The 26510-nt window shown below is 55.8% G+C and overlaps 4 protein-coding genes across 14 annotated transcripts; 2 read left to right on the plus strand and 2 right to left on the minus strand.

The window, feature by feature from the left end:
* The first annotated feature begins 36 nt into the window (after positions 1–36).
* On the plus strand, positions 37–13179 carry LOC125974081 (nck-associated protein 5). 10 transcript variants are annotated; one of them, XM_049728924.1, is made up of 15 exons: positions 37–187; positions 1586–1742; positions 5143–5277; positions 5769–5859; positions 5915–6049; positions 6159–6227; positions 6299–6337; positions 6441–6572; positions 6649–6807; positions 6886–9137; positions 9209–9296; positions 9379–9436; positions 10897–11271; positions 11505–11594; positions 11657–13179. In XM_049728924.1, coding segments are annotated over exons 4-15 (3489 nt in total). In that variant the 5' UTR covers positions 37–187; positions 1586–1742; positions 5143–5277; position 5769; the 3' UTR covers positions 11659–13179. The 10 variants fall into 10 exon arrangements, 7 of the variants coding, with proteins under 7 accessions (XP_049584881.1, XP_049584883.1, XP_049584882.1 ...); XM_049728926.2 differs by lacking the exon at positions 37–187 and having other exon boundaries at positions 1152–1742; positions 5769–5826; XR_007483373.2 differs by lacking the exons at positions 37–187; positions 10897–11271 and adding an exon at positions 9508–9539 and having other exon boundaries at positions 1153–1742.
* On the minus strand, positions 12986–15411 carry gpr39 (G protein-coupled receptor 39). Its single transcript, XM_049728938.2, has 2 exons — positions 14089–15411; positions 12986–13996 (listed from the first exon to the last, which is right to left on the minus strand). Exons 1-2 carry the CDS (start codon positions 14855–14857, stop codon positions 13590–13592), a joined length of 1176 nt encoding a protein of 391 aa, XP_049584895.1. The 5' UTR covers positions 14858–15411; the 3' UTR covers positions 12986–13589.
* Positions 15412–15560: 149 nt separating this feature from the next.
* LOC125974085 (solute carrier family 35 member F5) lies at positions 15561–19509 on the minus strand. Of its 2 annotated transcripts, XM_049728937.2 has the most exons (15): positions 19296–19506; positions 18814–18958; positions 18516–18665; positions 18394–18456; positions 18212–18296; positions 17940–18133; positions 17783–17864; positions 17590–17677; positions 17447–17511; positions 17278–17382; positions 17026–17185; positions 16858–16948; positions 16646–16800; positions 16484–16571; positions 15561–16071 (listed from the first exon to the last, which is right to left on the minus strand). In XM_049728937.2, exons 2-14 carry the CDS (start codon positions 18949–18951, stop codon positions 16490–16492), a joined length of 1458 nt encoding a protein of 485 aa, XP_049584894.1. In that variant the 5' UTR covers positions 18952–18958; positions 19296–19506; the 3' UTR covers positions 15561–16071; positions 16484–16489. The 2 variants fall into 2 exon arrangements, with proteins under 2 accessions (XP_049584894.1, XP_049584893.1); XM_049728936.2 differs by having other exon boundaries at positions 16646–16948; positions 19296–19509.
* A 281-nt stretch (positions 19510–19790) lies between these two features.
* Positions 19791–26509, plus strand: sympk (symplekin). Its single transcript, XM_049728922.2, has 25 exons — positions 19791–19962; positions 20199–20314; positions 20393–20458; positions 20580–20633; positions 20715–20788; positions 20867–20993; positions 21115–21364; positions 21507–21677; positions 21744–21983; positions 22072–22223; positions 22301–22451; positions 22650–22857; positions 22940–23090; positions 23158–23393; positions 23468–23549; positions 23632–23893; positions 23962–24122; positions 24220–24328; positions 24402–24502; positions 24703–24793; positions 24908–25009; positions 25081–25268; positions 25395–25571; positions 25660–25962; positions 26075–26509. Exons 2-25 carry the CDS (start codon positions 20252–20254, stop codon positions 26360–26362), a joined length of 3807 nt encoding a protein of 1268 aa, XP_049584879.1. The 5' UTR covers positions 19791–19962; positions 20199–20251; the 3' UTR covers positions 26363–26509.
* Position 26510: the final 1 nt, after the last annotated feature.

A 26510-nucleotide genomic window follows, 5' to 3' on the forward strand; every position in this document is an offset into this window, starting at 1 on the left:
CTTCATTGTGGAAGCTTCTTTATTGCGCCAGTGAGTAGGACGCCTGCTTAAGTGACAAACAGCACCCCATGAGCAGTTTCCCGTTTTGTTGTAGATACCGGCCGACTTCCCGCCTTGGACTATCAAGCAAAAGCGGCCGACTTGTGCCATTGTGCCAGCACCCTGAAGATCAACTGATTCCCTTTAGGTGAGTTCTGCTACGTTCACTGTCGCTTTGACTGGCCACTCATGAATGGTTGGTTTCCTTTCTTTTCAAGTTACATAAGCTGAGCGGGGCCCCTCTTTGAGGCCCTTGTCATTGGCCGGCCTCCAGCTACGCTTCTGGCATCTCTGCTTCTTTTGCTGCATCTTTTCCGTTTTGGCATGGGCTGCATTTTGAAGGCGGAGCGTGCGCATCCTGCGCATATGCACACGCCGTGCCTGCCCGCCTGCCCGCCTGCCTGCCTGCCTGCCTGCCTGTCAGGCTGCCGAGCATCACGGCTCCATCTAGGTCAAAGCAGAAGCCCAGAGGGATTCTCCTGCAACGGCGCACACACACACACACACATGCATGCATGCGTGCATGCATCTTCATATGAGCGCATCTTTCAACCGTTCACGTGCTCAATATTGGCTCAGCCGACTTGTAATTTGGCTCAAGACCAGCGTGACTAAGCGCACTCGGGAGCGAGTCTTCTCCATCCTAAAAGAGACACTTAAGTGCATTTTGGGTGTGCGTGCGTGCGTGCCTGCGCACCATTTGATCTAACGCAGCCTGGCAGCGTACCACCCGAGATGCGAGCGAGCGCACGCACGCACGCATGTGTGACGGCGGGCGGGCGCCGAGAAAATAGAGGAGCTTATTTCCTCACGTCGTCCTCCGCCGCCAAGCCTGCTATAAATACACGCAGCTCTCTGTTGCAGCGCTGTAAAAGCAGATCCCTTCCCTTCCTTGCCCTGCCCCGCCCCGCCCCCACCACATTTGGGTTTAGAAAAGACTATTTTAGTCTTCTATCTTTTGCAATACTCAAATTCAACATCTGAATAGCAAGTTGTCCCTTTTCCCCCCCAATCCAAAAATCCTTCTGTTAATATCCCAAATGTCTGCAATGCCTTTTCTCTTGTCAGACTGCAAAACTGGGTTAAGGGAGGGGAGGGGAGGGGAGGTGGGAGTGCATGCAACAAACAAACAAACAATCCACTTTCATGCCCCCCAAATGCGCTGGCTCCACACGCGTCACCACCTATGAAGCGTGGCCCTGGACTCCGAGCCGGCCCAGCCCAGCCCCCCGCCGTCCACACATGTTCAGCATCCTCTGGGCAGCTGAGGAACCCAAAGAGCGAGAGGAGAGAGAGAGAGAGAGAGAGAGAGCGGCGAGGTGGAAACGCGGCTGAGCATCACAGGGAGACACAAATAGAGCCATAAAGCGGCAAATTAGGCACCGTGAGCGTGAGGGGGGGAGGAAGAACACCAAGAGGAGGAGGAGGAGCGGAGCGGAGCGGAGCTGCTGAGTCCTTGGCAGAGCCCTGCTAGATAGAATCCCCATTCTCTGCTTCCCCTTCATCCATATTTTTTGCTCTCCTTCCCTTCTTTTTTGTGCGCAAGGATGCGAGCGCCTGCTGCCAGATGCTCCTGATGCCGGATGCGGGCGTCCGCACGGGCGGGCCCGGATGGATGCGCTGCTGCAGCCGCCGACGCTGCTGCCGCCACTGACCCAGATTACCCGCTGCGCTCCGGGGATGTAACGTCCATCTCTGACGAGGTAAGGACAGGAGCAGGAGCAGGAGCATGATGTGCCGGCAAGCAACCCATTGCTTCTGCTTAGCTTAGCTTAGCTTAAGCACAAGTTGACGCTTTGATGTCCGCCAATGCAGACATACTATGGCATAATTGTCATATCCCGAAAAGGTGCAAAGGTCCTGTGATGTCACGTATGCGTGCGTGCGTGCGTGCGTGCGTGCGTGCGTGCGTGCGTGCATGCATGCGCGCGCGTGCGGCTGGTAAAAAGCCAACTCCATTCGAGAGGCAAAAAACACACACACACGAACGTGACAAATTCATATTTGTCTATTTGTTAAAATCATGAATGGGGGAACAATTTGGAGAAGAGAGTTGTTGTTTTTTTTCCCCCAAGAAAAAAGACGTATTGTTATGATGCAACGTGGCATTTTTCAATAGCTTGTTATGTAGCAAGAGAAAAATGCAAGTAAGCCTTCAGTTTGACTAATAGAATAGCTGGAATGACTTTGTCCCAAGGTTGTAATATAAACATACATAGTAGTAGTTGCTTTGAGAAGAATCTTTTTCAAGAAAAAACATCTTGACAAAAACAGCCGTACTTTGACAAGTCACACTCTCACTTTGTTCCAAATCACAACGTCAAAGTTGAAGCAGGAAAAGCAGAAGATTTCAAAGTAGCAAGCCCTTTATTGACTTTTGACACTGGAGGATTTGCCGGCTCGCTGAGGCAAAATCCGGCTCCGGAAGCCGGATTTTGGCCCCGCTGGCAAAATGGCCCGGAGCGAAGCCATGCGCAAAGCAAGTCGAGTCTTTCCACGTCTCACCAAAGCCTCCGTTTAGACGCTGCGGCCACATTGAAACGGTTTGGGCCGAGCCTGGCTACGCTGCGTGCATAATACACAAACAGGTAGACGTGGCACGCGCGCGCGCACGCACACATGGCGACAAATCGGCATGCTTGCTTGCTTGCCCCGAAGTCGCAGAGAAAGTAGGCTAAGCTAAGCCCCGCATCAATAATTGACTGGCTCCTGCAGGCTAGTTGGCCCGCCCGCAGGACACGTCGATCGCAACGGTCCAGCCGGCAGGCCATTTTACTTTGAGGCTTTTTGGGCCACTTCTTGGCGTGGCGCTTTCTTGGAAAGTTTCACTCCCAACAAAATCAAGCCCTGACACCGCACTAAACCCAAGCGGGCAAAAAAAACAAACGTGTTAACCGCCCGCCGCCTGGCGAAAAATGAGCGGCTCGAGTGGGGTGGCTCTGACCTCGGCGCAGATCGGGCCTCCGCCAAAGAAGACCTCACGCGTTATCAGGCGGCCTGATGGATTCTGTCGCACCGCCACAACAAGCCGAGGAAAAAGGGGGTCGGCGCTCGCCCGGAGGTTCTTTGAGGCTCCCAGCGAGTGCTTGTGGCGAGCGGCTGCCACCGGACCTGAGCGGAAAGGCTCAGAAGCGGCCGGCCCAGTCAGTCCGCATCGGAGCGCAGCACTTCGTTTTGGGGCTTTTTTGCAACTCGCAGGTGTCGTCGACGTGGCGGCATCGTTCAATCGACGTTGAGTTGCTAAATGAAATGGTTCAATGAATTTGACCGAGGTCCAAAGTGTCCCGAAGGGATTGGTCCAAATCCTTTTCTTTCCTTTTCACAACAGATGTCAAAAGATGAATGTGCTACCTGAAATAATCCTGATTGTTGGCCTTCAGCGTGAGCACAATCAAAAAAGATACGTCTATTTTTAAAAGCACATCGGCAATAAATAGCTCTCGCTCAAAGATTGAACTCCAGAAATAAAAACACGCGGCGGGACCAGATTAGACTGCGAGAGCGACAGAATAGTAACGTCGTCTCAGCGGGGTAACAACCTCTGCAACGTCAACCATCTTCAAAAAGCGCTAAGAATATCAGCGGCCGGCCAGTCAGGCAGGCAGGCAGGCAGGCAGGCCAAACGCAATCGCAAGCAAAATACAAAGTGAAAGATGGACATCATCCGCTACGCCTTGTTGGAAGACGAGCTAACTCGTTACATTGTTTAGATGCCATGATGTTGTTGAATGAAACCATTGTTACAGTCAATTCATTGAAAGAGACACGTTTGAAATGGAGACGATGCACCCGTGTGGCTGAATGACAAGATGGAGCCGCTAGTTAGCGCTAAGCTAGCCCGACGGCCATTGATGCGTTCCGCACGGGCCGAGTGGAATCCGCTCGTAGTTTGGGGACAAGCTAACCCATTTGGAAGCTGTCGAAACGTGAGCGTCTGCACTCGATGCCCTGGGGGGCCCGTCCCCGATGGTTCCGACGTCCGAGGCTGAATGGCCACTTTAACGGCGTAGTAAGACGTATAAGAGGGCTCTTTACTCCCAAAGTCAGCGCGTGCCGTGCCGCCTTTGTTTGCCGCCCATTGTGAAGCGCCATCAATGTTCACATTTGTCCCGGTCGAGCCGGCGGAGGCAGCGCGGCCCGCTCTTCTTCTTCCAGCCGAGGCGAGGCGAGGCGAGGCTCCGTTGTGCGCCAAAAACATTTGGAGCGCACCTCTGCCTTTATTCTCCAAACAACGTGTCTCGTCTTCAGAGCCCAACAAACGAGTCGGTGTCCTGTTAGTCGCGCGATACGACAGCAATCCCGTTCATCATAGTATTCCAAATGATTTGGAAGTGAACTCGCAAGTCCTTCGTCCCAGAAATGATTTGTAGGTCAGCAGAGGCGGCGAGCGCTTCCTTGGCAAGCGTCACTGCCAGTGACTCGCACGTGCACCTGAGGCCATTTGCAATTTTACAAAGCCTCACTCACTTGGAATGGCTGTCTTCATTTGCGATGGCCTTTCGGGGGGGGGGGGGGCTTCAGCGTGGGCCCGAACTCGCGGCTTTTCAGGAGCAAGTGTCAACGTCCACGTATATTTGAGTCGGTTCCGATGTCCGTGCGACCGTTCCCGCTAAGCGCCACTAGGCAGCAGTGCTATTCAATCTTGTTCTTCAAGACTAAACGGTGAGCGTTTGCCTGGAGATGTCCTTCCTCGTCGGTGTTTGATTTGTCTCCCCGAGTCTTGTTTATTTGCGTCGTGTTAACTTGGCAGTAGTTCACGTGCGGCGAGCATCCCAGCGCAGTAAATGGGTCGGAGTGAGTCGGAAGCGGCCAGAGGCGCAATCAAGTGTCGTGGCACTTGACCTGGATTCATTGTGAGCGAAGCAACTCTTATCACGTTAATGGACATTTGTAAAGGCCTATCCGTGTCAACGCATCCTTTTGTACACGCCGGGGCGATTGCAAAATGACCGTAAGTTCCAGGATCACAAACCATCAAGCTGGCAGCAGCGATGGACTGGAATGTGACCCAAATGGTTCTTCCTGTTCACCAACATCTGTATTTCAGTCCTTCTGCAATTCTCAACGCATTTCCAATCAACAAGAATGTATTCATTTGCGCAGGCAGCAATCAGGAGCGAAGCTGAAGGACGGACGGACGGACGGTCAGAGGGAAGGAAAGGGAAGGGAAGCGGGCCGACCCGTGGCGGAGGCTCTGGCAGACGGTGACGCTGCGACAGAACTTCTCCGGCCGGCCGGGTAAAACCTTCGCCCCTCGTGCACCGCGGCAAACACACCCCGTAGCGGTAACAGGAAGTTGGAGAAAATCTGAGCCATCAAGTCAAACTTAGGAGCTGTCAATCGTAACCAAAGCGTTTAACAGCAAGTGTTTGGCTTTGTTTTGCGCGTTGAGCAATTTGATGAGCTACGCGCACCAGGCAACTTGGCTTCTCTTTTGCTCCTTCAAATGCAAATGGCTTTCTAAAAATACACTGCGGCTGGCTGGCTGGCTGGCTGGCTAGCTAGCTGGCTGGCGTTTCAACATGAGCCCAAGCCATCACAAGTGATCACAGAACCGTTGAGCCCGATCAGGGGATGGACGGATGATGTTGCAAAAAAAAAAAAAAAGTCATCAAGCGCACATGAGCATTGAGGAGGCGTCAAATGAATGACATTCAATGCAGCCGCTTTCCAGATGAGTCACAAAAAGAAAACGGCAAAATGACAAGGTCCCGTTCTTCTTTCTGCAGGATGGAGGAGAGCGCGCCAAGCCTCCTGCAGAACCAGGACTCATCGGAGGGCCCCAAGGTGGACCCACTGGACCTGATGAAAGCATATAAGGTACAAAAGACCGAGACGCAATCCACCTAGGCCAAATCTGCGCTTTGTTTTCCAGGACAAACTTTTGGAGGAGATGTGGAAGCAGCAGGACAGCCTGGAGGCTCCGGCGCCTTCGCAAACGTCGCCGCAGGCTCCGGACGAGGACTCCGACGAAGGCGCTTCCGTGCTCCGGCGCCTCAGAGCGCTGGAGGTGCGACTCGGCGGAAAACATTTTAGGCTGGTCACGATGGCAACTCCGCTTGATGATCAGCGCCCATGCGCTGGCCGTCTCTCATCCGGTGTGCTTGTGGCTCTCGCAGGCCGAGAACTCGGCTCTCTCCTTGGAAAACCGCAACCAGAGGAAGCAGTACGAACGCTGCCTAGATGAGGTAGGACACCGCCCGCGGTAGGCGGAGGCGCCCTGTCAAACGTCTACTCAACCGTTTGTTTGTGACTGCAGGTGGCCAACCAGGTGGTCCAGGCTCTCCTCGCTCAAAAGGTACGCCAAGTTGGAGACTCAAGTGTTCGCTCTGGCGATGTTCTCCTCTTCGCTCTTGCCACGTCCTCCCTCCCTCCCTCCCTCCCTCCTGTGCTTTTGGCAGGACTTGAAAGAGGAATGCGTCAAGCTGCGTACGCGTGTCTTTGACTTGGAGCAGCAGAACCGCCTCCTGAGCGTCTTCTTCCAACAGCGAGTCGGCACCGCGCCGAGCCCGCCGCCGCCGCCGCTGCCACAGGTTTTCTTTTGGATTTGTCATTGGTCATCAGTCCGCTTTTTGTTTGGTTGAAAGTCAAATGCTTTCTTCTGTCCAGGAAATCCAAAGGAATGGAAAAGTGTCGATTGGCGTGGGGAGGTGGCCCGGTCTTTTGAGTCTAACGTGCCCACGTGGCAGCAGAGGCGGCGGCCGTCTGCCGTCGTCCGGTGCCGGATCGCGCACGTGGGCGGAGGGGCGGGGCCCGTCCAAACAACAGGTGACAAACAGCCTCCGACACTCCCAAGGTCACCACCGCCAGCGAGCCACTGTGATGACTATGATGCTTGCAACGCAGCGCGTCGCCGGCTGGGACCCCGAGACCAGCGCCGGCCCCCTTGGCGCTCGTCCGGCAGACCTCCAGCGTCTTCAGAGCAGCGTCTCAAAGGAGAACCGCACGACTGCGTCCGACGAGGGCATCTCCTTGCCGGGCGTCAAAATGAACCCGTCGGGGACAAACAAAAACGTGGTCGGAGGCATCAGCCACGAGAGCGGCAACCACTGGCGTATCAGTCAGGAATCCGGTGGCCACATGTCAGGAGAAGTCCAGAGCCACCACGGGGCAGAAGAACCTCTCACCGCCACCACAGACAACGCCATCTTCTCAGCAGAGGCGCCGGAGAACTTAAAAGAGCACCCGCGAGCGGAAAGCCACAACTCTGGCGTCACCTTGAGCGACAGCAACAACAACCCGGAACCATCCGGCGACCGCAAATCCCGGCTGGACCGCCCGGATTCCCGGGCCAGAGACGCCGACCCCGGCGCGCGCCATTCTGCCGCCAAAGCTTTGAGCTGCGTGAGCGAGGCCCGGCAGCGCAGCTCTTCGGCCGAGGTCCCTCGCCACGGCGACGGCGTTTCCAGGAACCCCAAGCCCAAAGCGCAGCTCTGCGACTCGGCCAGGAAGGCCTTCATCCTGCGCAGCAAGAGCGCCGACGCCGGAGCGGAACAGCACAAACAGGTCCGCTCGCCTCTGCATCAAAACCTCATCCCGGGTCACAAGTCCGGGTGCCCCAACAAACGGGCCAATCACGGAAAAGCGCACAGTTTGAATCACGAGGCGGAAAAGGACGACGACTCCAAGTCTTTGGAGCGCGTGCAACAGCGCTCCCCCCTGGCGTCGCCGGTCAAAAGCGCGTCGCTGACGGCCGACGGTGAAGATTCAAAGGCTCCGGCGGCGCAGCCGCAAGCCGCCACCGTTCACCCGGAGCGACTCGCCGACCCGTCGGCCTCTTCGGAGCCGGGCTCCCCGCCCGCCCTGCTCCCGCCGGGTCGGACCGCCTCGCTCCTGCTCAGGACCGCGTCGGACTCCGGACAAGTGAACGATCCTCCGTGCGCGGGCAAGAGCGCGTCCGTTCGCCAGAGCGACTTTTCAGTCGACAATCAAGTGGTCCTCAACGGCCATTCGCCCAGGCCGCCGCCGGCCGCCCCCCACCTTGAATCGGAACCGGGGGTCGGGAGAGCCGCCGCGTACCACGGCGGAACGGTGGCGCCAAAGCCCAACGTTTTGCAAAGGTCTCAGCAGAGCATCAGCGAGCCCAAACTTTCCCAAGTCCCGCCTCAGACGTACGCCGACGTCTACTACGCCAAGTGCCAGAGTGCTGCTTCCAGAGCTGCCAAAACGTCCCTTCCCGCCAACGCCAGATCCCACGAGGCGATCTCGGGAGCGGAAAGCGCTACCTTTTTCACGTTCGCCCGTCCGCAGAACAGGGAGGATCCCGAGCCGTGGGCCAAAGGCGTCCAAAGCTACCAGACGTACATTTGCGAGGCGCACGTGATGAAGGAACGCAAGACGGAGGAGACCCGTTGCAGTTCTCTGGATTCCGAGCCCGGCGGCGGCGGCGGCGTGACGCCGGACTGGGGCTTGGACGAGGAAGGCTGGCTCTTCAAGCGTTCCGTCTCGGTGTCCACCAGACCCCCGTTGAAGCCGGTAATGGGCATGAACGGGGCCAAGGCCCGGAGCCAAAGCTTTGGCGCTCGCTACGCCGAGCGCCCCGGCTTCAATCGCTCCGGCAAGGTGCGCACTCAGATCAAAACGCACTCCGGGAGCTCCCTCAACTCCCTGGGCGACGTTCTGCCGGGAAGCGTGAGCTGCTCCGCCAGCTACCACTGCCCCTTGAACCGATCGCTCCTCAACAACTTCCTGATGGAGGAAGGCCCGGCGCTTCCTCCGTGGCCGGGCTCGTCCGGCGAAAGGCTCCAGAGACGCCTGCAGATCGAGCAGCAGTTCCGCAGCGCCTTCGGCGAACCCGTCTGCGAAGAAGCCGAGAGGCGGAGCGCCGTCACCGCCATCGAGGAGAAGGTGATGCTCGGCATCGAGGAGAACTTGCACAAGTCTCAGGAGCAGGAGAGGAGCAGCCAGGTCAAGCACAAGTCCGGATCGGCCCTGGCCAACTGGTTCGGTTTCCGCAAGGGGAAGCTTCCGGCCAAGACGGACGTGGCCAAGGCCAAAGAGGAGAAGAGGGATCCCAAGATCAGCTCGCTGCTGGGTGGGGGGAAGCAGACCAAGACGGACAAGAAGAGAGAGCGGAGAAAAAGCGACGGAAAAGACTGGTGAGACGTGTCGCTGTCGTCGTCGTGGGAATGGCCAAGGCGCGATCGGCGCTAACCATTTGCCATTTCAGCTCGGCGGGAAGGAGAGAGTCGCACGATGCGGTGCGAGCGTGCATCGCCGTGCCCTGCCCGCGCGGTGACATCATCGGGGACGCGCAGGTGAAGGAAGCGGCGGTGAGCTTCTTTCCGCTAGCGTGCTTGACCTTGCTTTTTTCTTTGCTTTCTGTGACGGGCGGGCCAGAGAGGAGAGGGGGAAAAGGCGGCCCTGATGGCCAGCGCCCTGCAGGACGCCGTCACGGGTAAGCTGGCAGCGGCCGCAGCAAGCCGTGCCTCTGGGAAGTCTCACTGAGGCTTTCTTGCCTTTTTGCAGAAAGAAGTAAAGAGCACTTTTGAAATGTTGCTGTAAGTCCAGGCCTCCTAAGTACTAACCCAACTAAGTTTCCCTCTGCTACTTGCTTCGTTGCGTTGCTTCCGACACGGGGGAAAGCGCTTTAGCCTTATTTCTATTTTGCTGGAGTCGGGCCCGCCGTGCGTGCGCGCGTGCGCGCGTGCGGGCATGTGGGAGGCGTCCCGCAGACAAGGTGAACTTTTACGATGGTGACAGGAGCCACTCGGGAGCAATCCGGCCAGTCTGCATTGTGAAGGTAATGCTCGGCTCGGCTCGGCTCGGCCCGGCTCGGCTCGGCCCGGCCCGGCTCGGCTCAGCCCGGCTCGGCTCGGCTCAGCCCGGCGGCATGTTGTCCACGCATTGCCTCGCCTGGCCTCATCGTCCTCCTCATATGTTGCCAGGGTGAGCCCATTCTGGATCTAATTGTTCAATTAGATCCATTGCCAGTCGTGCTTTCGATGCTCGTGTCGTGGTTTTGTGTGTCGTGTGGTGGCAACGGCGGCGGCGGCGGCGGCAACGGCGCAGGAGACTCTTGGGCGTCTTTTCCCCTTTTCAAAGAGGGAGAGCTAATGTTTCCGTTTCATGCAAACGTCGCCATCGTATTGCTTCTGTTTGCTCACCAATGTACGGGAATCCCCCGGCGTGGCGGATCCCAGGGTCAGATTCTGTCAAATTTGGGCCGGCGGTTTTGGGTGTAATTCCACCGTCGGCCACCAAATGGCAGGGCAACTCAATTGGAATATGTATTTCAAGCTGTGCCTACTTTTTGCTCTTCACTCCTGCTTCTTACGCCGACAGAAAGGTTGATTTTGTCTGGCCGCAGTTCGTCGTGTTTATTGTCAGATGCTGAGCTAAGAAAATGGCATTTGTTGACACCCGGAGGGATCCGGCTTAAAAATGCGGTGTGGATTTCAAGGCATGGTGCATTCCATGGTGGCTGTGGTGGACGCATGCTGGTTGTTCAATGTCAAACGTGATGGACGGACGGACGGATGGACAGCGTGGTTCAAGTGGACTCACTTCAATTGGCTCTTTTCCAGCCTCCGTGTCAATTGGCACTGGTAGAAAGTAAAGTCCATGACACGCCATGGCTACAAGTCCTTTGCTTATTTGGAGAGTGACACAAACGCAACAGAAAAATGATGATTTTTTTGGGGGGGGGGGATTAACGAGGTCGAAGCCAATGCAGTGTTGTCCGTCTTGGTGATGTAAATAATGACGGGTGGGCTAAAGAACGGAATTCAGTGCCAGCCACTTCAGCCACAGTTAGCCGGTTAGCGGTGTCGCCGGCCCCTCCCTCCCTCCCTCCCTCCCTCCTTCCTTCCCTCCCTCCCCTCCCTCCCCCCGCCGACCGTTGTGCTTGTGCCCCAGGGTCCGGCTGCCAGATGCGAACCTTGGACAGCGGAATCGGGACCATCCCCCTCCCCGAATCCTGCTCCTTCTTCTCCTCCATCCTGCACCTCCTCCCCAAGTCGTCCTCATCATCAACCCCTGGGCCCGAAGCCCAGCCGCCCGTCGCGGGCTCCTCCGGCGAGGAGGCGTCCCCGCTCCCCCGCTGGAGGATCCCCTCGGCTTTTCGGGACCACGGGGCGCCCCCTTCTCTGTCCGCCCCCGACCGGTCGCCGCCTTTCCCCTCCGTGGCCTTCCTCCGAGCCCAACCTCAAGCCGTTGTGACGCCTGCCTGCCGCCGGCGCCGCCGCCAGCGCGTGTGCGATCCCCGCGACGCAACCCGGAGAGAGCCGCAAGGTAAAGTAAAGGAGAGCCGCCACCGGAGCTCGGAGACGCCGAGCGGGTTCACGCCACCCGCCGGCAGGTGATCCGTCGTACGAGCGGTAGACCCGGGACGCCCCTTCCGCTGCTCCGTATTTCAGCATTCTTGTCCCCAAATGATGGCCGCTTTGCTTTTGCTACTAACGCCAAGGCCTCTGCCTCAAGTTGGGCGCATCCCCGCAGCACATTTGCGCTCTGCTTTTTGCCAGGTGAAATGGAAGCAAAGAGGCTGACCTACATGAAAAGCAAGAGCAGGGCGGCCCAGCAGAAGGAGCAGAGCAGGCTGCAGCTGGCCAACTGTAAGACCGTGAAGGCCAAAGGCCGCCCGCGACTTCCTTTTCACTCGCTGTCTGCCTTCCAGAGCTTTCGACTCCACGCGGTGGTTCGGAGAGCTTCGCCCGCCAGAGGACCCGGCCGGAGCTTGCGGCCGGAGCTCGGAGACGCTTTTCCTCACTTTGCATTTGTGCAAATCCGGATTCAATGCGAAGAAGGCAAAGCTCGCGTGGAGAGAGATGGTGCTTGCGCACACGGGCGGCGTGAACGCTGCGCTTTGCAGTCTTGCCACAAGCTCCTCGTGGCACTGCTTCTGGATTTTGCTTGCTTTTCTGGTCCAATTGCAAGCACGTGTCCTTCAAACTTTTGTGTCAGGATTGCTGACTTTGTCTGCCCACTTGCTGCCTGGCCTTGCTGATTTTTTTGCTACATTTGGTTTGGTTTCATGTTTTCCCCGCATCCTTTTTGGTGCGACGTCACCCGGTTAGCATTTGCGTCTGCTCTCGTCAGGTGGACCAATGGGCTCCCTCGGGCGGCCGGTCTCGTCCCGGTTGCGTGTGCCCGGCTAGCTTTTGCTTTGCACCTGTTCTCGTCAGCAATGGGCTCCCTCGGGCCAGCGGTCTTGTCCAGGTGCGCTCATCGCTTTGCTGGTATGGTATTTAGACGCCTGCTTTGGCTCCATCTTACTTTTGCGTGTTGTTGTTGCTGTTGAATCATGTTGCCTCTGTTACCTTGTTCGTGAAATGGTCCTTTTATTCTTTTGCTGTGCAGAGTTGAATAGTCCTGCTTGTGAGCGTCTGGCTCCACCCTTTGCTTGCGCAGAACCAAACGGCCAGAAAAGCTTTTCGGCTTGCAAAAATTGTGCGCTTTTGCGGGCGGGGGAAAGTGCAGAGCGCCGGCTCAGGTTGCAAACAAGCCAATTTCCCACGTTTCCACTTTGGACAGTGTGGAGAGCCGCAAAGAATGGATTGATGTGAAAATGTCCCAAAGCCACCTTTTTTCTATTTGCTAAGCACTGTCCATTGGCACCAAAGGATCATTTACACATCAATCGGGCCACTATTGAGCCATATCAAGGTTGGAGGGGAGAAATATTCAAACGGTAGCATTAGACCTCTTATTTACCTCGTGACTTAAACTATGCTCACCTGCTATGTGCATGTTGGAGAGAAGAAAAAAAAAGATAGCAGTACCCGTAGCAACACAAAGCTCTTAGAAATGCGTGAGGCGGTTTTTATTGATCAGGGAAGCGAGTGGCAACACTGACATACGGGTAGATTGAGCTCGGCATTCTTCTTCTTGTGGTGGTCGTGTACAAAAAAAAACAAACCCAGAAAAGGCTCATTATAATGAGTATGCATATTGTATTTTTCTAACATTTACCTCGTATTTGTTACTCACTGCACTGATTGGTGGACTTGTCAGTTTATTGCACATTTATTGTAACTTCCTGATATTGATGTGTGTTTTTTTTTTAATATATAAAAAATGGCTAATCACAATGATGTCTTTTGGTGATCGTTTCCTTTGCACTAATCACTTATGAAATTGCTTTGTTTTACTTTGGAGGGGAAAAAATAACAAATAAAGTGTTTCCTGTTTGACCTGAAATTTTCTTTGCTCCGTTTATTCTAATGGCACAACTCAAGCTACGCCAAGTGGGGTCAAATCTTCAGGATGAAAATATGGCAGAAACCTGTGAGTGTTGTATTGTATTGATCTCGAAGAAGCTTACTCAGTGTGAAAAGCAGACTCGATTTGGTTTTATCTTGCACGAAAGGTAGAAATATTGTACACACTGCCATCTGGCGGAAGAGCATTGAATCGCACTGCTCGTTCCAACTGGCGTCACGAGATCAACAAAGACGATTGATTGATTAGTCGTCAGTGACTCGTCTTCATTGTGAGATTGGATGAATTGTGCCCGGCGGTCAATTGGCTGGCGCACACGACGCTGGACAGGCAACAATTTGCAACAATCAAGCCATTTGAGCATGCATATGGCATCAATCTGTCAATTCCTACAAAGCCAAGTCCTTGTTGAGAGTCTCCGCCGCCTCTGCTCCCGAGTCACGCCCCTTCCCGCGCGGCTCCTCTTCGGATCGGATCCCGTCGGCCAGCGGCAGGGAGCGAACGGGTCGGCTGGGGGAGCTCGGCACCGACGGCACGCTTCGCATGTTGACGTGCCGGACGCCGAGGCGGCAGCGCAGCACTTGCACGAAAACCCGGCGGAACCGGCGGGAGGACACGTTGTACAGGAAGGGGTTGAGGGCCGAGCTCAGGTAGAAGAAGGTGTCGGCCACCGGGTGGAGGACGATGTAGCTGTGGAAGAAGGCCGCGCTCCAGCGGGACTTGGGCGCGCCGGCCATCATCAGCCGGCGGATCTGATTGGGGAACCAGCACACCAGCAAGGAGCCCACGATCAAGCCTGAGGGAACACAAACGCCAATCACTGTCGGCGGGGGCGGCTCGGGTTGACGCTAGCTAGCTAGCTAGCTAGCTAGCGTGCCGAAAACCTACACAGAAAAACGATCGTCTGCTTCCTGGCCATCTTCACTTTTTCACTCTCATGCCGGGGCCTTTTGAGATTTCCGTCCGAGGAGCCCAGAGACTTTCTCAGGACCACGATCATGGCCCTACACATGAAAGCCACGGCGGCCAAAACCAGCACGTAGACCAGGAAGGCCACAAAGACGCTGACTCGGTACATCAGCCAGCGCTCCCTCAGATTGGTGCAGAAGGTCAGGTTCTGGACCGGGCCGTCGGCCCGCGCGGGTACGTGGCCTTGCGTCCCCGTGGCCGCCAGCAGCGGCAGGGCCACCAGAACGGACAGCAGCCAGGCCAGGGCCAGCAAAGCCGACGTACGGCGCCCGCTCAGAATTCTGTAGCGGAAGGGGTGGCAGATGGCCACGTAGCGCTCGAAGCTAAGCGTGGCCACGTTGAGGATGGTGGCGTAGCTGCACGCCTCAAACACAAAGTTGTAAAGCTTGCAGGCGGCGTCCCCTCCGGACGCTGTGCTGAACGGGAACCAGATGGCGCTGTAGAGCTCCACGGGCATGCCCACCAGCAGAACCAGAAGGTCCGAGCAGGCCAGGCTCACCATGTGCTCCGTCACGTTCCGCTGAAGGTAGCCGTTGCGCCGCAGAACCTGCGTGACTCGGATGGTGACGGAGTTGCCCGCGATGCCCGTCACCAGGATGAGGCTGTACAAGACGCTCAGGAAGACTTTGACGCCGCGCTGGGGTTCCAGCCGCCTCCAATCTTTCTCCTCGCCTATCTCCTCGTCCATGTTGCCGTGGGTGGAGAACCGGGACCGAAGGCTTCCCCGGAGTTCAAGACTCAATTCTTGTTTGAATGAAATTTTCAAGACGTTCTTTCACTGACCTGCGATTGACCAAGCACCGTCTCGCCAAAAGCGTGGCGGACTAAAGACTTGCGGCAGCTCGTTGGGCCAAATTCTTCATTCGGCTATCTCCTATTCCACGCCGCTTTGGATTTTGCTCGTATCGATTGTGTCTTATCAGCTTCTGGGCGCAGTCGCCGTGATTAGAACCGGCGGGCGGCTAGGACGCTCTCTTCTGACGTGAATCCTAACGCCAGAGGTTTCATCTTGTCTCCGTGGGACCCCCTGAAATAGTCCTCTGTGTTCCTTGCCCATGAAAAATTGTTTCAACGGGGAGCTGCGCTTGGACAAAAGTCCTCCTCCCTGCCTGCCTCCCTCCCTCCCTCGCTTGATTCCTCCCCCAAAAGCAGCCAAGTTAACCATTAAACGCCATGACAAAGATTTGCTCTCATTCCTTATCATGAGCGCCTCATCGCCTCGCCTTTAGCGCTTGATTCGTAAGCGCAGTCTGGATTGCCAGCCAGATTCGATTTTGTCCTCCAAGATTCCAAACAGATCAAAAAGTGAGTCGGACACATGTCATGAAGCGACTTTGCAAAGTCTGTCAAGTATTTACATTTGACCATAAGAAAATGCCCACCGACAGCAATTAACAACAACAAAAAAGTCTTTAATTGTGTTGAACCCGACCGAGAAGGAGAATCCGTCAAATCAAAGAACAAGATGATCAGGTCAACAATCAAGGCAAAATGACAAGAAACTGGAATCAAGTGTTTTCAAACAAACGGCGCCGCGCCGCGTCACGTCACACGAGAAGAAGGAACACGTTTGTCCCAAAGTGCTGAACCCGTTCAGGAAACAAGACTGGCAGGTTCATCATCAAATCTTTTCAAATTCTTCAGTCTGGAATGACAGCGGCCCCAAAATTGATGTTGTGCTTGCACTCATCCTTTCTTTTAATCTCGCCAAAGGAAAAGCAAAAGGAAGCGTGACGAGTCCCGCTCCAGTCCTCCGCCGGCGCCCGGACCTCTTGGGTTGCCACTGAAGTCAAGAAGACAGAAGCCGCCGCCACCGCCACACTGAAGCATTGAAAATAGAGGCACGGGCCGGCTCCATCGTCTCTGCGGCGGCCGGGCGGACGGCGAGCAGCTTTTTCATACCTGGGAAACAAAAATCAAAAGATCAATAGCTTGCACGCCTTGCGGAAAGGAAGACGGCGCAACGTGTGTTGGGAATCCAGATTGGTCCAAGTGGCCAGCAGATGGGCCAGACCTTCTGTTTTTGGGAGTCGGACGATGAAGGCTCCCGGCGCTGACCTTTTTTTCCATTAACGCGAGCGCGTGAGCAAAGCTGAGTCACAACGTGATTCAAGCAACACAAAGTGACGAGCCGTCTGGAGCGCTGCCCCCCCCCCCCCCCCCCCCCCATCCCCCTTCAAACGGAATGTCAGCACGGGCCTTATCGGCACTTTGGACAAACAAACAGCCATGCTTCTGGTCAGATGAAGAGCAGCCCTGCGTTGATGTGCAACTTTTTTTTTTTTCTTTCAGGAAGCGAAGCGGTCGGACTTACAGCAGATCATGAGCACGGGCTTCTTTGGTTCATGGAGACGGCGTGCAAAGGGAGAAGGCTTTCGCACAGCTCCCGGTCCTCGGGGAGCCTCGGGGAGGACGAGACGAGACGAGAAGCGTTACAAATTCACTTTGAGCGCCGGCTGCGAGCGTGCGTACGTACCTGTGAAGGCGATGTGCTCGAAAAACAAAGGCGTGGAGTCTCCTCAAGCCCACCGTCACCGGGTCCCAGTTGTTGTAGTGGGACAAGAGCGCGACCATGAAGAAGGAGAGGAAGACGGGCACCGCCCCTGCCAAGAACAGCCAGGAGAAGCGCACCTGCAAGGCCCAAAATGTTTTGTTCCCGCGTGGGCCAGCTGCCAGCGCGCCCGTCACCTTCTGCGTGCAAATATCGGCCAAGATGGAGAGCGGCACGGTGAGGCTGAGGGCCAGGGTCCCGATGAGCGACGAAGTCAGGAAGCAGCCCCTGCGGAGGCCAGAGCAAGCGCCCTGAGACGCAAGACGGCGGCGTGGCGCTGCGCTGCGCGGCGGCGGAGCCCGCACCAGAGCCACAGGAACTCAGAGAGGACGGTCCCGATGAGGCCGTTGAGCAAGATGTAGGTCCACACCAGCCGGCCGGGGATCTCAAAGGCCTCCAAGCCGGCGTAGTGCATCAGCAGGAAGCCCGGCCACAGCAGCAGCAGGTTAAAGAGCCCCACGAAGCCTGTCTGGCGCAAAACAAGCCGGCTAGCTAGCAGGCTAGACGGCTAGCCGGCTCGCCTCGAGCGGCCGGCTGGCCGGCCGGCCGGAGCTTACCCAAGAACATGGGGATGTCCAGCTTCTCCTCGCCATCCGCCCACCTCTTGATCATGACCACGTAGACGGCGTAGAAAAGGGCCCCGGCCAGGGACCACAAGGAACCTGCGGCGACACGCCGGCGGCACTCATGCTGGCTCTGCGCGGCTTTTGTCGTCGGGGGACTTACCCGCGGCGCCTTTGTCGTCGGGCCGCTCCAAGGCTGACAGGCTGACCAAGACCACGCCTCCCACACTAAAGGGGGCGGGGGGCACAAGATGTCAAGTGCGCAGCGCGCGTCTCGGCAACGGTTCCCGTTGGCCCATGTCTGACCTCAGCACCACCGCCAGCAACTTGGACAATGTGAAGCGGTCGCTGCTGCTGCTGGGGAAGACGGCGGCCAAGATGAGCGTGAAGAGGCCTGCGTTGCGTGCACGCACACGGGGAGGGAGACACACCAGGGCGTTTCAGCGAGCGAGCGAGCCAGTGAGCGAGCACGGCGCCCGTTCCGATGAGCGGGAGTCACCTGAGGTGGACGACAAAATGTTGACGATGGCCACCTGTGTGTCCGAGAGGGCCTCCTGGTACGACAGGTTGGCCAGAAACCACTGCCCGGGAACAAAGCGAAAGGCACACGGTGACCAAATCTTCGGATGGCTCAAAACGGCGCCATCCGGACGCACCACAAAGCAGAAGAAGAAGCTGAGCTTGGCCACGTCGCGGATGCTCAGCTTGGTAGCCGCGTGCAGCGCGGCCTCGTGGTCCTTGGCGGCCGGGTAGGACATCCGTGACATTTTGGCTTCCACGGCTTGCGTGGAGGGCAGCCGCCGCACCTCCGTCATGTCGCTGAAACGCACCCGCTGCTTTTTACAGGCCGCTGGGACACAAAGGCACACCCGGGTGAATGAGAAAGCACCATTCCCGCCCGGCCGCGTCAACGGAAAACAACACTCACCGGATTGGCGATTGGTTTCCATGGAGCCGTTGGACAGATCGGCGGGCGCGTCCGGAAACTTGACGGGCACGTAGAGCGGTTCGCTCTGCGTGAGAAGGAGACCACCATTGACACGCGCAAGTTGCATTTTCGTCTTTCGTTTATTGAAATTGGTGGAGAAATAGAGCAGACTTTGGACATACCAAGCCGTCGTTGACAGCGGTGTCGTTGGCGCAGGGCGCAAAGTAGGCTTCCGTATCGCCAAACTGTGGACACATTACAAAATCAATAGGAAACCACGTATCCGCTTCGCACTTCCGCTTACACGTGAAGCTTGTCGGCGTTTGAGCGTGCCGGTGCACTGCTGCCTCCAGGGCCGCCACAGCAGGAAGCCCAGCAAGTAGAGCACCAACATGGATGTCTTGACGAAGGTGCTGAAAAAGGGCTTGTTGTACTCCTGCCGCCTGAAAATGTACTGCAACGGGCACAGAAAGAAGACAATTCACTGGAAGGTTCAAGATTCAAGATCCACATCGCTAGTAGTCAAGTTGTCACAAGCGAGCGATCGATCGATCAATCGATCGATATCAAATCAAGCTTCGTGGTGCCAACGTGGCCCTCACTGATGTCAGCTCGGAGGAGGCCACCCAGATGACGTCCACCAGCAGGAGGATGACCACCCCAAGGACCATGCGCCTCCGCTGGGCTGCAGCCGAGTTACCCAGAGAACCCATCCGGTTCATGATGAGCATGCAGTCCATCGCCACGCTGCGCACGCACACAAGATGGAAAATGAACAAAAAAACAAACAAACAACAGAAACGACAGAAGGGAGCGTTTGACTACTTCCTTACAAAGCGTCTCGCTGACAACACGCACGCAATGAAATAGTGTTGGCAGCAAATTGACGCGGAGATCTATCTATCTATCTATCTATCTATCTATCTATCTATCTATCTATCTATCTATCTATCTATCTATCTATCTCATTGGCAGCAAGTTAAGGGCGCAGACGTGTTGTTGTAAACAAGGAGAGCTGCTTCAGCACTTCGTTCAACAGCTGTTGACAAGAGCGAAGCGACGAGCAAAACACAGCGAGACAAACCTGAAGTAGCTCGCGACGCCTTCTACTTTTCAGCCAGCATGGGGAAGCAAATGATATTCCTCCAGATTTTTTTTTTCTTGAAATTTTCCGCCGCTTGATTCGTTAAAACTAAAGGTGGGGAATTTTTGAATTCCTTCTTTGGGTGACGATGGCCGCCATTTTTTCCACGAGCGATGAGTCAAGGTAACCAATAGCGACGAGAGATGACTTCCGGGATCCACCTTCAAGATAAAAGAAAATGTAAACGTCCAAAAACAACAGCAACAACGTTTAAATGACTCGTTTTTAACCCTTAATTCGGGTTTTATAGACACTGGTTTTCATTGAATGGTACATACTTTGCCAAATGAACGAGCAACTGCGAAGAGACAGACTTCCGGAATGCTCCTATATATCGTTACTCGGATGTTGCGCGACGCGAATGCTTAAAAACTACTTGTATTTCTGTTTTTTTTATTTATGACTTAGCTGTAATATTATTTGTTGAAATGCGACGCAAAGTACTGCACCGTGTGTGTGTGCGTGTGTGTGTAATGAGCAATGTGCCTTGGGGAGGCAGTGTGGCTGCGGGCTTACACATTTTATTACACGAAGAAGAAAAAAACGCCGCTGCCGGACCGTGCCTGTTTCATTTACAGAGCTAAGCTTCGTTTTCATCGGATTGAAGGTATTTCAACTGTATCAAGGCGTGTTACATGCGTCGGTATCAACTAGCGAGTGTGTTATTTCGGGCTTCTTGGCCGTCAGCGACCAATTGTGTGCCTGGTGGTTAGCATTGCGCCAGTTAGCCTATTAGCCGTAAACATGGTTTCTGATCTTGTGTCCATTGTTACGTCCTACTCGCGGTTGCCTTGAATTCATGTACGGCTGTCCGTGACACTGCTTTTATGTTTATGCGACCAGAATTGGGAATATGGTGCGATACACTTAGTAAGTAAAGGAAGTCGAAGGACACGATGGAGTTCTCCGCAGATGACGGAGAGACACCCAGTGTCATCAACATGACCACAAGCGAAAAGGTAAATAGGAGTCTATGAAGTAATAATAATCAAATGTAGAATGAACACGTAATGAGTGAGCTCCGTGTCTGCCTTCAGGTGGTGGAGCTTTTGAATCAGGCTGCCTTGATACCCGCAGATGTAAAGCTGGCCGTGCTCAAACAGGTGTGTACTCTCCTGCAAGAGTCCAATAGAGCTCAATTGTCTTCGTGATCCCCCTCACATGCAATGGGAGACATCCCCCAACACCAACTTTTGTTTTTGACACCTCCGTTTTATTGTCCAGGTCCAAGAGCTTATCATCAACAAAGATCCGTCTCTCCTTGACAACTTTCTGGACGTAAGGGCGCACGTGAGCATGCATCTTCTCCCAATCGTCATGTGAAATTCAGCCTTTCTTTTCTTCTTCTTCACCTTTCAGGAAATAATCGCCTTTCAGACGGACAAATCCATCGAAGTGAGGAAGTTTGTCATCGGCTTCATCGAGGAAGCATGGTGCGCGCTCGAATTGCGGTCGGAGCGTCGTAAAACGAGCGGTTAGGCAGCCTCGCGTCATGCTGTTTGTCTTTGCAGTAAACGTGACAACGAGCTGCTGCTCAGGCTAATCGCAAACCTGAACATGCTGCTCAAGGACGACAGTGTCAACGTGGTGAAGAAAGCCATTCTCACTCTCACGCAGATGTACAAGGTGACGCTACAGGTAAGGCCTTCTTTTTTGCCTGCATAGTAGCCATTGCTCTGGTTTTGCTCAGTAGCTTTATCGGGGTGAAAAGGTATTCCCGCTTTTGGCTGTTTCGTCATCCTCTGCCTTTTCCCACCAGTGGCTGGTGCGAGCCAAAGCCGTGTCGGACATGCAGGAGGCCTGCTGGGAAATGGTGACGCAGATGAAAGGCGACGTCCTGGCGCTGCTGGACTCCGAGAACGACGGCGTGCGCACTCACGCCATCAAATTCACCGAGTCGCTCATCGTCACGCTGTCGCCTCGCGTGGCTGACTCGGATGTGCCCAAGCGGCAGGAGAGCGATATCAGCTTGGACAAAGTGCCCAAGGACCACGCGTACATCCGCTACGGTAGGAATTGACTACAATACGGGAGCCCGAGCGCCGCCGACCTACATTTGGTCGTTTCTGTGACGAAATTGGACTCCATTTAGGATGCCGGCCCGCCGATATAGCCTCTTCTGAATCCAAGTCGGCGTGTTTTCCTCCGTAGATGTTTTGTGTGAGGAGGGAAAGTCGGCTCTGGACAAGCTGCTCAAGTTCATGGTGCATCCGGCCATTTCCAGCATTAACTTGACCACCGCGCTGGGCTCCCTCGCCACCATCGCCCGCCAAAGGCCCATGTTTATGTCCAAAGTGGTCCAGGCGTACGAGACCTTGCACGGTGAGGAGGCGGCGGCGGCTGAAATGGAGCGCGGCGTTCCGTGCCTTGAGCTGTTTTCTTTTGCAGCCAACCTTCCGCCCACCCTGGCCAAGTCACAAGTGAGCAGCGTGCGAAAGAACCTCAAGCTGCACCTGGTGGCCGTGCTCAAGCATCCGTGCAGCGTGGAGTTCCAGGGCCAGATCGGCACCTTGCTGCTGGACCTGGGCATGCCTCAGAGCGAGATTGCGCGCTCCACGCCACCGGTCCGGGAGCAGCGCAAGAGGCCGCGCCAGGAGCAGTACGTCGAGGGCAAGAAGGTCAAGATGGGTGAGCGAGTGGCCCTTCCGCAAAGCCGCGCAAATCGGAGTTTGCGCTTTGCCCGCCGCTATTAAAGTGGCTTTGCTTCGGCGTTCAGAGCCGACCCTGATGGAAGACGACGAGGACAAGGAGGAGCCGGCCCCTCTTTCGGCGCCCAAGCCGGCTCCGGTCCCGGTGGCGCAATCCGCCATCGACCTCACTGCCGACTTCCTGCGCCCGCTCCTCAACGCGGAGAACGTGGCCAATATGGTGAGCGCCCGACGAGAACTCTCTTCACGTTGTTTTTTTTTTTCCCCCCCGACCGACCCCGCCGTCTTTTTGCGCAGGTGCTGATCAGCATGGTGTATCTGCCCGACACCATGCCGGCGTCCTTCCAGGCCACGTACACGCCCGTGGAGTCGGCGGGCACCGACGCTCAAATCAAACATTTGGCCCGGCTGATGGCCACGCAGATGACTGCGGCTGGGATCGGGCCAGGTCGGTCCAACCGCGCTTGTCAAAATGACCTCTGTCGCTAACCACAACAGCGGCGTGCGCGTGGAAACGGCTGAATTTGAGTGGACCTGACCTAACGCCCACAACCATCCATGAAGTGTCCTGGCATCGACCCATAGGAGTCGTTTTGGACAAGGGAGCGTGATTTGGCGTTGAAGTGTGTTTTTGGTGCACGCGCAGGCCTCGAGCAGTGCAAGGCGCGAGAGAACGAGGCGGGCGGAGAGGACGGCGACGAAGACGACGGCAAGGACTCGCTCATCAAGCGCAAAGTGATGGTGGGCCAGGCCATCTCGGTGGTGGGGGGCTACTCGGAAAAAGGAAGGCCCGCCGCCACCGTCCCCGCCACCAAGAGGCTTCCCGAGCCCATCCTTCCGTCGGCGCAAACTAAGTCAGAGGCGCGAGCCGAGCAACGGCCAAAGTAATGGCAAAAGAGAACTCTCCCGGACTCTCTTTGTCTCCCTGTGGAGCAGATTGGCGGGGCCCAGCGGCAGGAAGAAAGTCTTCAGGCTGTCCGATGTGATCCAGCCTTTATCCGACACGCAGATTGAGCAGTTGACCTCCAAAACCATCAAGCGCATCCTTCATTCGGAAAAGACCATCTCTCAAAGCGGCATGTCCCACGTAAGGCCCGCTCGACGTCACGAGTGCCGACGGGGAGAAAAAAGTGTCTCGTTGCGTCTTTTGCCAGGTGCGAGTGAAGCTGCTCTCCAAGCTGGTGACGCAGTTCGAGGGCATCATGAAGGAGGACGTGCTGCACTTCATCTTGGAGGACATCCGCAGCCGCAGCGAGCTGGCCTTTTCGCTGCTCTATCAAGAGTACAACACGTACCTGAGCCAGCTGCCGTCGGGACTGCTGGACAGCTACGACCAATGCCTCTACACGCTGCTCTCCGGGCTGCAGGAGAAGCCCGAGCAGAAGGACGGGTGAGCGCCAAACAGCCTCCTGAAACAGCGGCCAAACATCGGCTGGCCTAACCCGTGTCCTCGTTGCGCTTCAGGCTGTTCACCAAACTGGTCCTGGAAGCTCCCATCATCACAGAGTCGGCGCTGGAAGTCATCCGGCGCTACTGCGAGGACGAGGTGCGTCGGTAGCAGCGGAGGGGGGGGTGTTCCGCCTTCCGTCCGGAGGTCGACTCAACTCGGCCCTGTCGTCTCGTTGCAGTCGCGCGTCTATTTAGGCATGACCACGCTGAAGGAGCTCATCGTCAAGCGGCCCTCCAGGCAGTTCCAGTACCTTCACGTGCTTCTGGATCTCAGCTCCCATGAAAAGGAAAAAGTGCGCTCGACGGCCCTGGCCTTTCTGAAGCGTATGTATGAGAAAGAGCACCTCCGGGACTACATTGAGAAGTTTGCCTTGAACTACATGCAACTCCTGGTGCACCCCAACCCCCCGTCGCTGCTCTTTGGGGCCGACAAAGACACAGGTGGGCACACGCCGCCGCCGCCGCCGTTTCAGGTCTTCGCAAACTGACGCCTTTGCTTGATGGCGCAGAGGTGGCGTCCCCTTGGACCGAAGAGACGGTGCGTCAGTGTCTCTTCCTCTACTTGTCTCTGCTGCCGTTGAACCACAAGCTGGTGCACGAGCTGGCGTCCGTCTACACCGAGGCCATCGCCGATATCAAGCGCAGCGTGCTGCGAGCCATCGAACTCCCCGTAAGTCAAACTGGCCTTTGCCGCCGCCCGCCCGCCCGCCGGCCCGCCTCTGAGCTTTTTGCCAACGTCTGTTTCCACAATAATCTTTGGCCGGCAGATCCGCGGAATGGGCATGAATTCCCCCGAGCTTTTGCTTCTGGTGGAAAACTGCCCCAAGGGGGCCGAGACGCTGGTGACCCGCTGCCTGCACATTCTCACCGACAAAGGTGAGCCCGACGACGGACGGACGGCGTGTTTGAGAAGGACGGCCAAAGTATAAAGCATTTTTGCGCTTTGCAGTGCCTCCGTCTCCGGAACTGGTGGAGCGGGTGCGGGACCTTTACCATAAACGTGTGCCCGACGTTCGCTTCCTCATCCCGGTCATCAACGGCCTCGAAAAGGTAACAAATTGGACCATTTACATTTTTATGTCGTTTGCGTCATAAAAGCATGCAAAATATCACGTCAAGTCACAAAACATTTTTGCTCTAATTTACCATTTGATCAAGTCCATGATGACCTTTTTTTATATTTTTTAAATGTAACAAAGGATTGGCAAATTTGAGTGAAACATTTTTTTGCCTTTGTTTTGGTGTTGAAGAATGAAGTCATCCAGGCGCTCCCCAAGCTGATCAAACTCAACCCCATTGTGGTCAAGGAGGTGTTCAACCGGCTCCTGGGAACCCAGCACAGTAAGATGCTCCCTCGTCAATCCATTTTGCCGTGCTTGTTCGGAAGAAACCAAGGCAACGAGGCCATTTCGGCGACCGGTGCCAGTGCGCTTTATTGTGCGTGTTGTCCTTCAGGCGAGGGCAGTTCGTCGGTGTCCCCTCTGACGCCGGGCGATCTGCTCATCTCCCTGCACAACATCGACTCGGCCAAATGCGACATGAAGTCCATCATCAAAGGTTAGAAGTCCGGCGGAGCCCCGAGACGCTGGACCGGCCGCCCTGAAATGTGTCAAATTGCAATTCGTCAGCGACCAACCTGTGCTTCGGCGAGAAGAACGTCTACACCTCGGAGGTTCTGGCGGTGGTGATGCAGCAGCTGATGGAGCAGAGCCCTCTGCCCATCCTGCTGATGCGGACCGTCATCCAGTCGCTCAGCATGTACCCGCGCCTCTGCGGCTTCGTCATGAACATCCTGTCCCGGCTCATCGTCAAGCAGGTCAGCTTTAAGGCGTTTCCTGCTTCGGCCTTGATCTTGCTTCCTGTGGCTTGGCGAGTAGAATAGGTGAAAGGTCACACGAGAGCTCTACTTTATTTATTTTTTTCTTTTCTCCTCTCCCCTCAGGTGTGGAAGTATCCCAAGGTGTGGGAGGGCTTTGTCAAATGCTGCCAGAGGACCAGACCGCAGTCGTACAGCGTCCTCCTGCAGCTGCCTCCCGCCCAGCTCGCCGGCGTCTTTGAACGCTGCCCGGAGATGAGGGAGCCCCTGCTGCACCACGTCCGGTCCTTCACGCCGCACCAGGCAAGGACCGACCCCTACGCGACATCGTTTTTCGCAACATCGTGCCCCCCCTCATTGTTTTTTATTTTATTTCTGGTGAATCCAACAGCAAGCTCACATCCCTGCCTCCGTCATGGCCGTCCTGGAAGCCAGCAAGAAAGCCGCGGCTAAGCCGGCGGAGCCCGTGCAGAAGGAGGCGCCCCACACGGAGAGGGCTGCCGACCTCATGGCCGAGGGCACCGAGCGAGCGCAGCAGCAGGAAGTGCGTGCCCTTGCGACTAATGTGGAGACGGAGGGGGAAGAGGAGGAGGAGGACGAGGAGCAGGAAGAGGAAGAGCCCATGGAGCAGGAGCAGCAGCAAGATCAAGCAGATCCAGTGAGAAGCCAGGAGACCGTCGATGCCACCTTGCAGGTGAAATCCAATTTCCTGATGTGAATCCCATTAACAAACCCGCGTGTGGCCATACATCCCTCGGCAACCTCGCAAAAGCAGACTTTACTAACTCCAATCTGAATTCCATTAGGTGGAGATGGCGAGAACCGATGGAACGCCTGAACCCGAACCTGAGGTGGAACCAGAACCTAAAGCCGAACCTGAGGTGGAACCAGAACCTAAAGCCGAACCTGAACCGGAACTTGAGCCAAAAGCCGAGCTTGATCCTGAACCCGAACCAGAGCCGGAAACGGAACCAGCCGAGGAGCCAATGGAGACCTCAGAAGCCGAACCTTGCGAGACCCAGGAGACGTTGAAAGAGGACGAGGACGGAGATGCCAAACAGGACATTGGGAGTGGCTGTGAAGGCGCGAAATGAAGAGCGCTCCCAAAAAGAAAAAGAAAAATGTTTGTGGACTATAATGTTCCTTCTCTTCCTTTTGTTCTTGTATAAAATTGATTTTGAGTGTCAGGATTGTTTCCACACCCCCATCGTAGCGGTCGACAATAAATCAACAAAATAAGAG

This window comes from Syngnathus scovelli, chromosome 8 (assembly GCF_024217435.2).
Source record: "Syngnathus scovelli strain Florida chromosome 8, RoL_Ssco_1.2, whole genome shotgun sequence".
In the NCBI taxonomy this organism is placed as follows: Eukaryota; Metazoa; Chordata; class Actinopteri; order Syngnathiformes; family Syngnathidae; genus Syngnathus; species Syngnathus scovelli.

Coding starts and splice junctions, on each gene's coding strand:
- LOC125974081 (XM_049728924.1), top strand. CDS start 5,770: ATGGAGGAGAGCGCGCCAAGCCTCCTGCAGAACCAGGACTCATCGGAG. Junction 6,338..6,440: donor AGGCTCTCCTCGCTCAAAAG/GTACGCCAAGTT, acceptor TGCTTTTGGCAG/GACTTGAAAGAGGAATGCGT. Junction 11,272..11,504: donor AACCCGGAGAGAGCCGCAAG/GTAAAGTAAAGG, acceptor GCTTTTTGCCAG/GTGAAATGGAAGCAAAGAGG.
- gpr39 (XM_049728938.2), bottom strand. CDS start 14,857: ATGGACGAGGAGATAGGCGAGGAGAAAGATTGGAGGCGGCTGGAACCC. Junction 13,997..14,088: donor GCAGACGATCGTTTTTCTGT/GTAGGTTTTCGG, acceptor GTGTTCCCTCAG/GCTTGATCGTGGGCTCCTTG.
- LOC125974085 (XM_049728936.2), bottom strand. CDS start 18,951: ATGGACTGCATGCTCATCATGAACCGGATGGGTTCTCTGGGTAACTCG. Junction 17,186..17,277: donor GGACATCCCCATGTTCTTGG/GTAAGCTCCGGC, acceptor TGCGCCAGACAG/GCTTCGTGGGGCTCTTTAAC. Junction 16,572..16,645: donor CGAGCACATCGCCTTCACAG/GTACGTACGCAC, acceptor GTCCTCCCCGAG/GCTCCCCGAGGACCGGGAGC.
- sympk (XM_049728922.2), top strand. CDS start 20,252: ATGGAGTTCTCCGCAGATGACGGAGAGACACCCAGTGTCATCAACATG. Junction 20,315..20,392: donor ACATGACCACAAGCGAAAAG/GTAAATAGGAGT, acceptor GTCTGCCTTCAG/GTGGTGGAGCTTTTGAATCA. Junction 23,091..23,157: donor CTCAAAGCGGCATGTCCCAC/GTAAGGCCCGCT, acceptor GTCTTTTGCCAG/GTGCGAGTGAAGCTGCTCTC.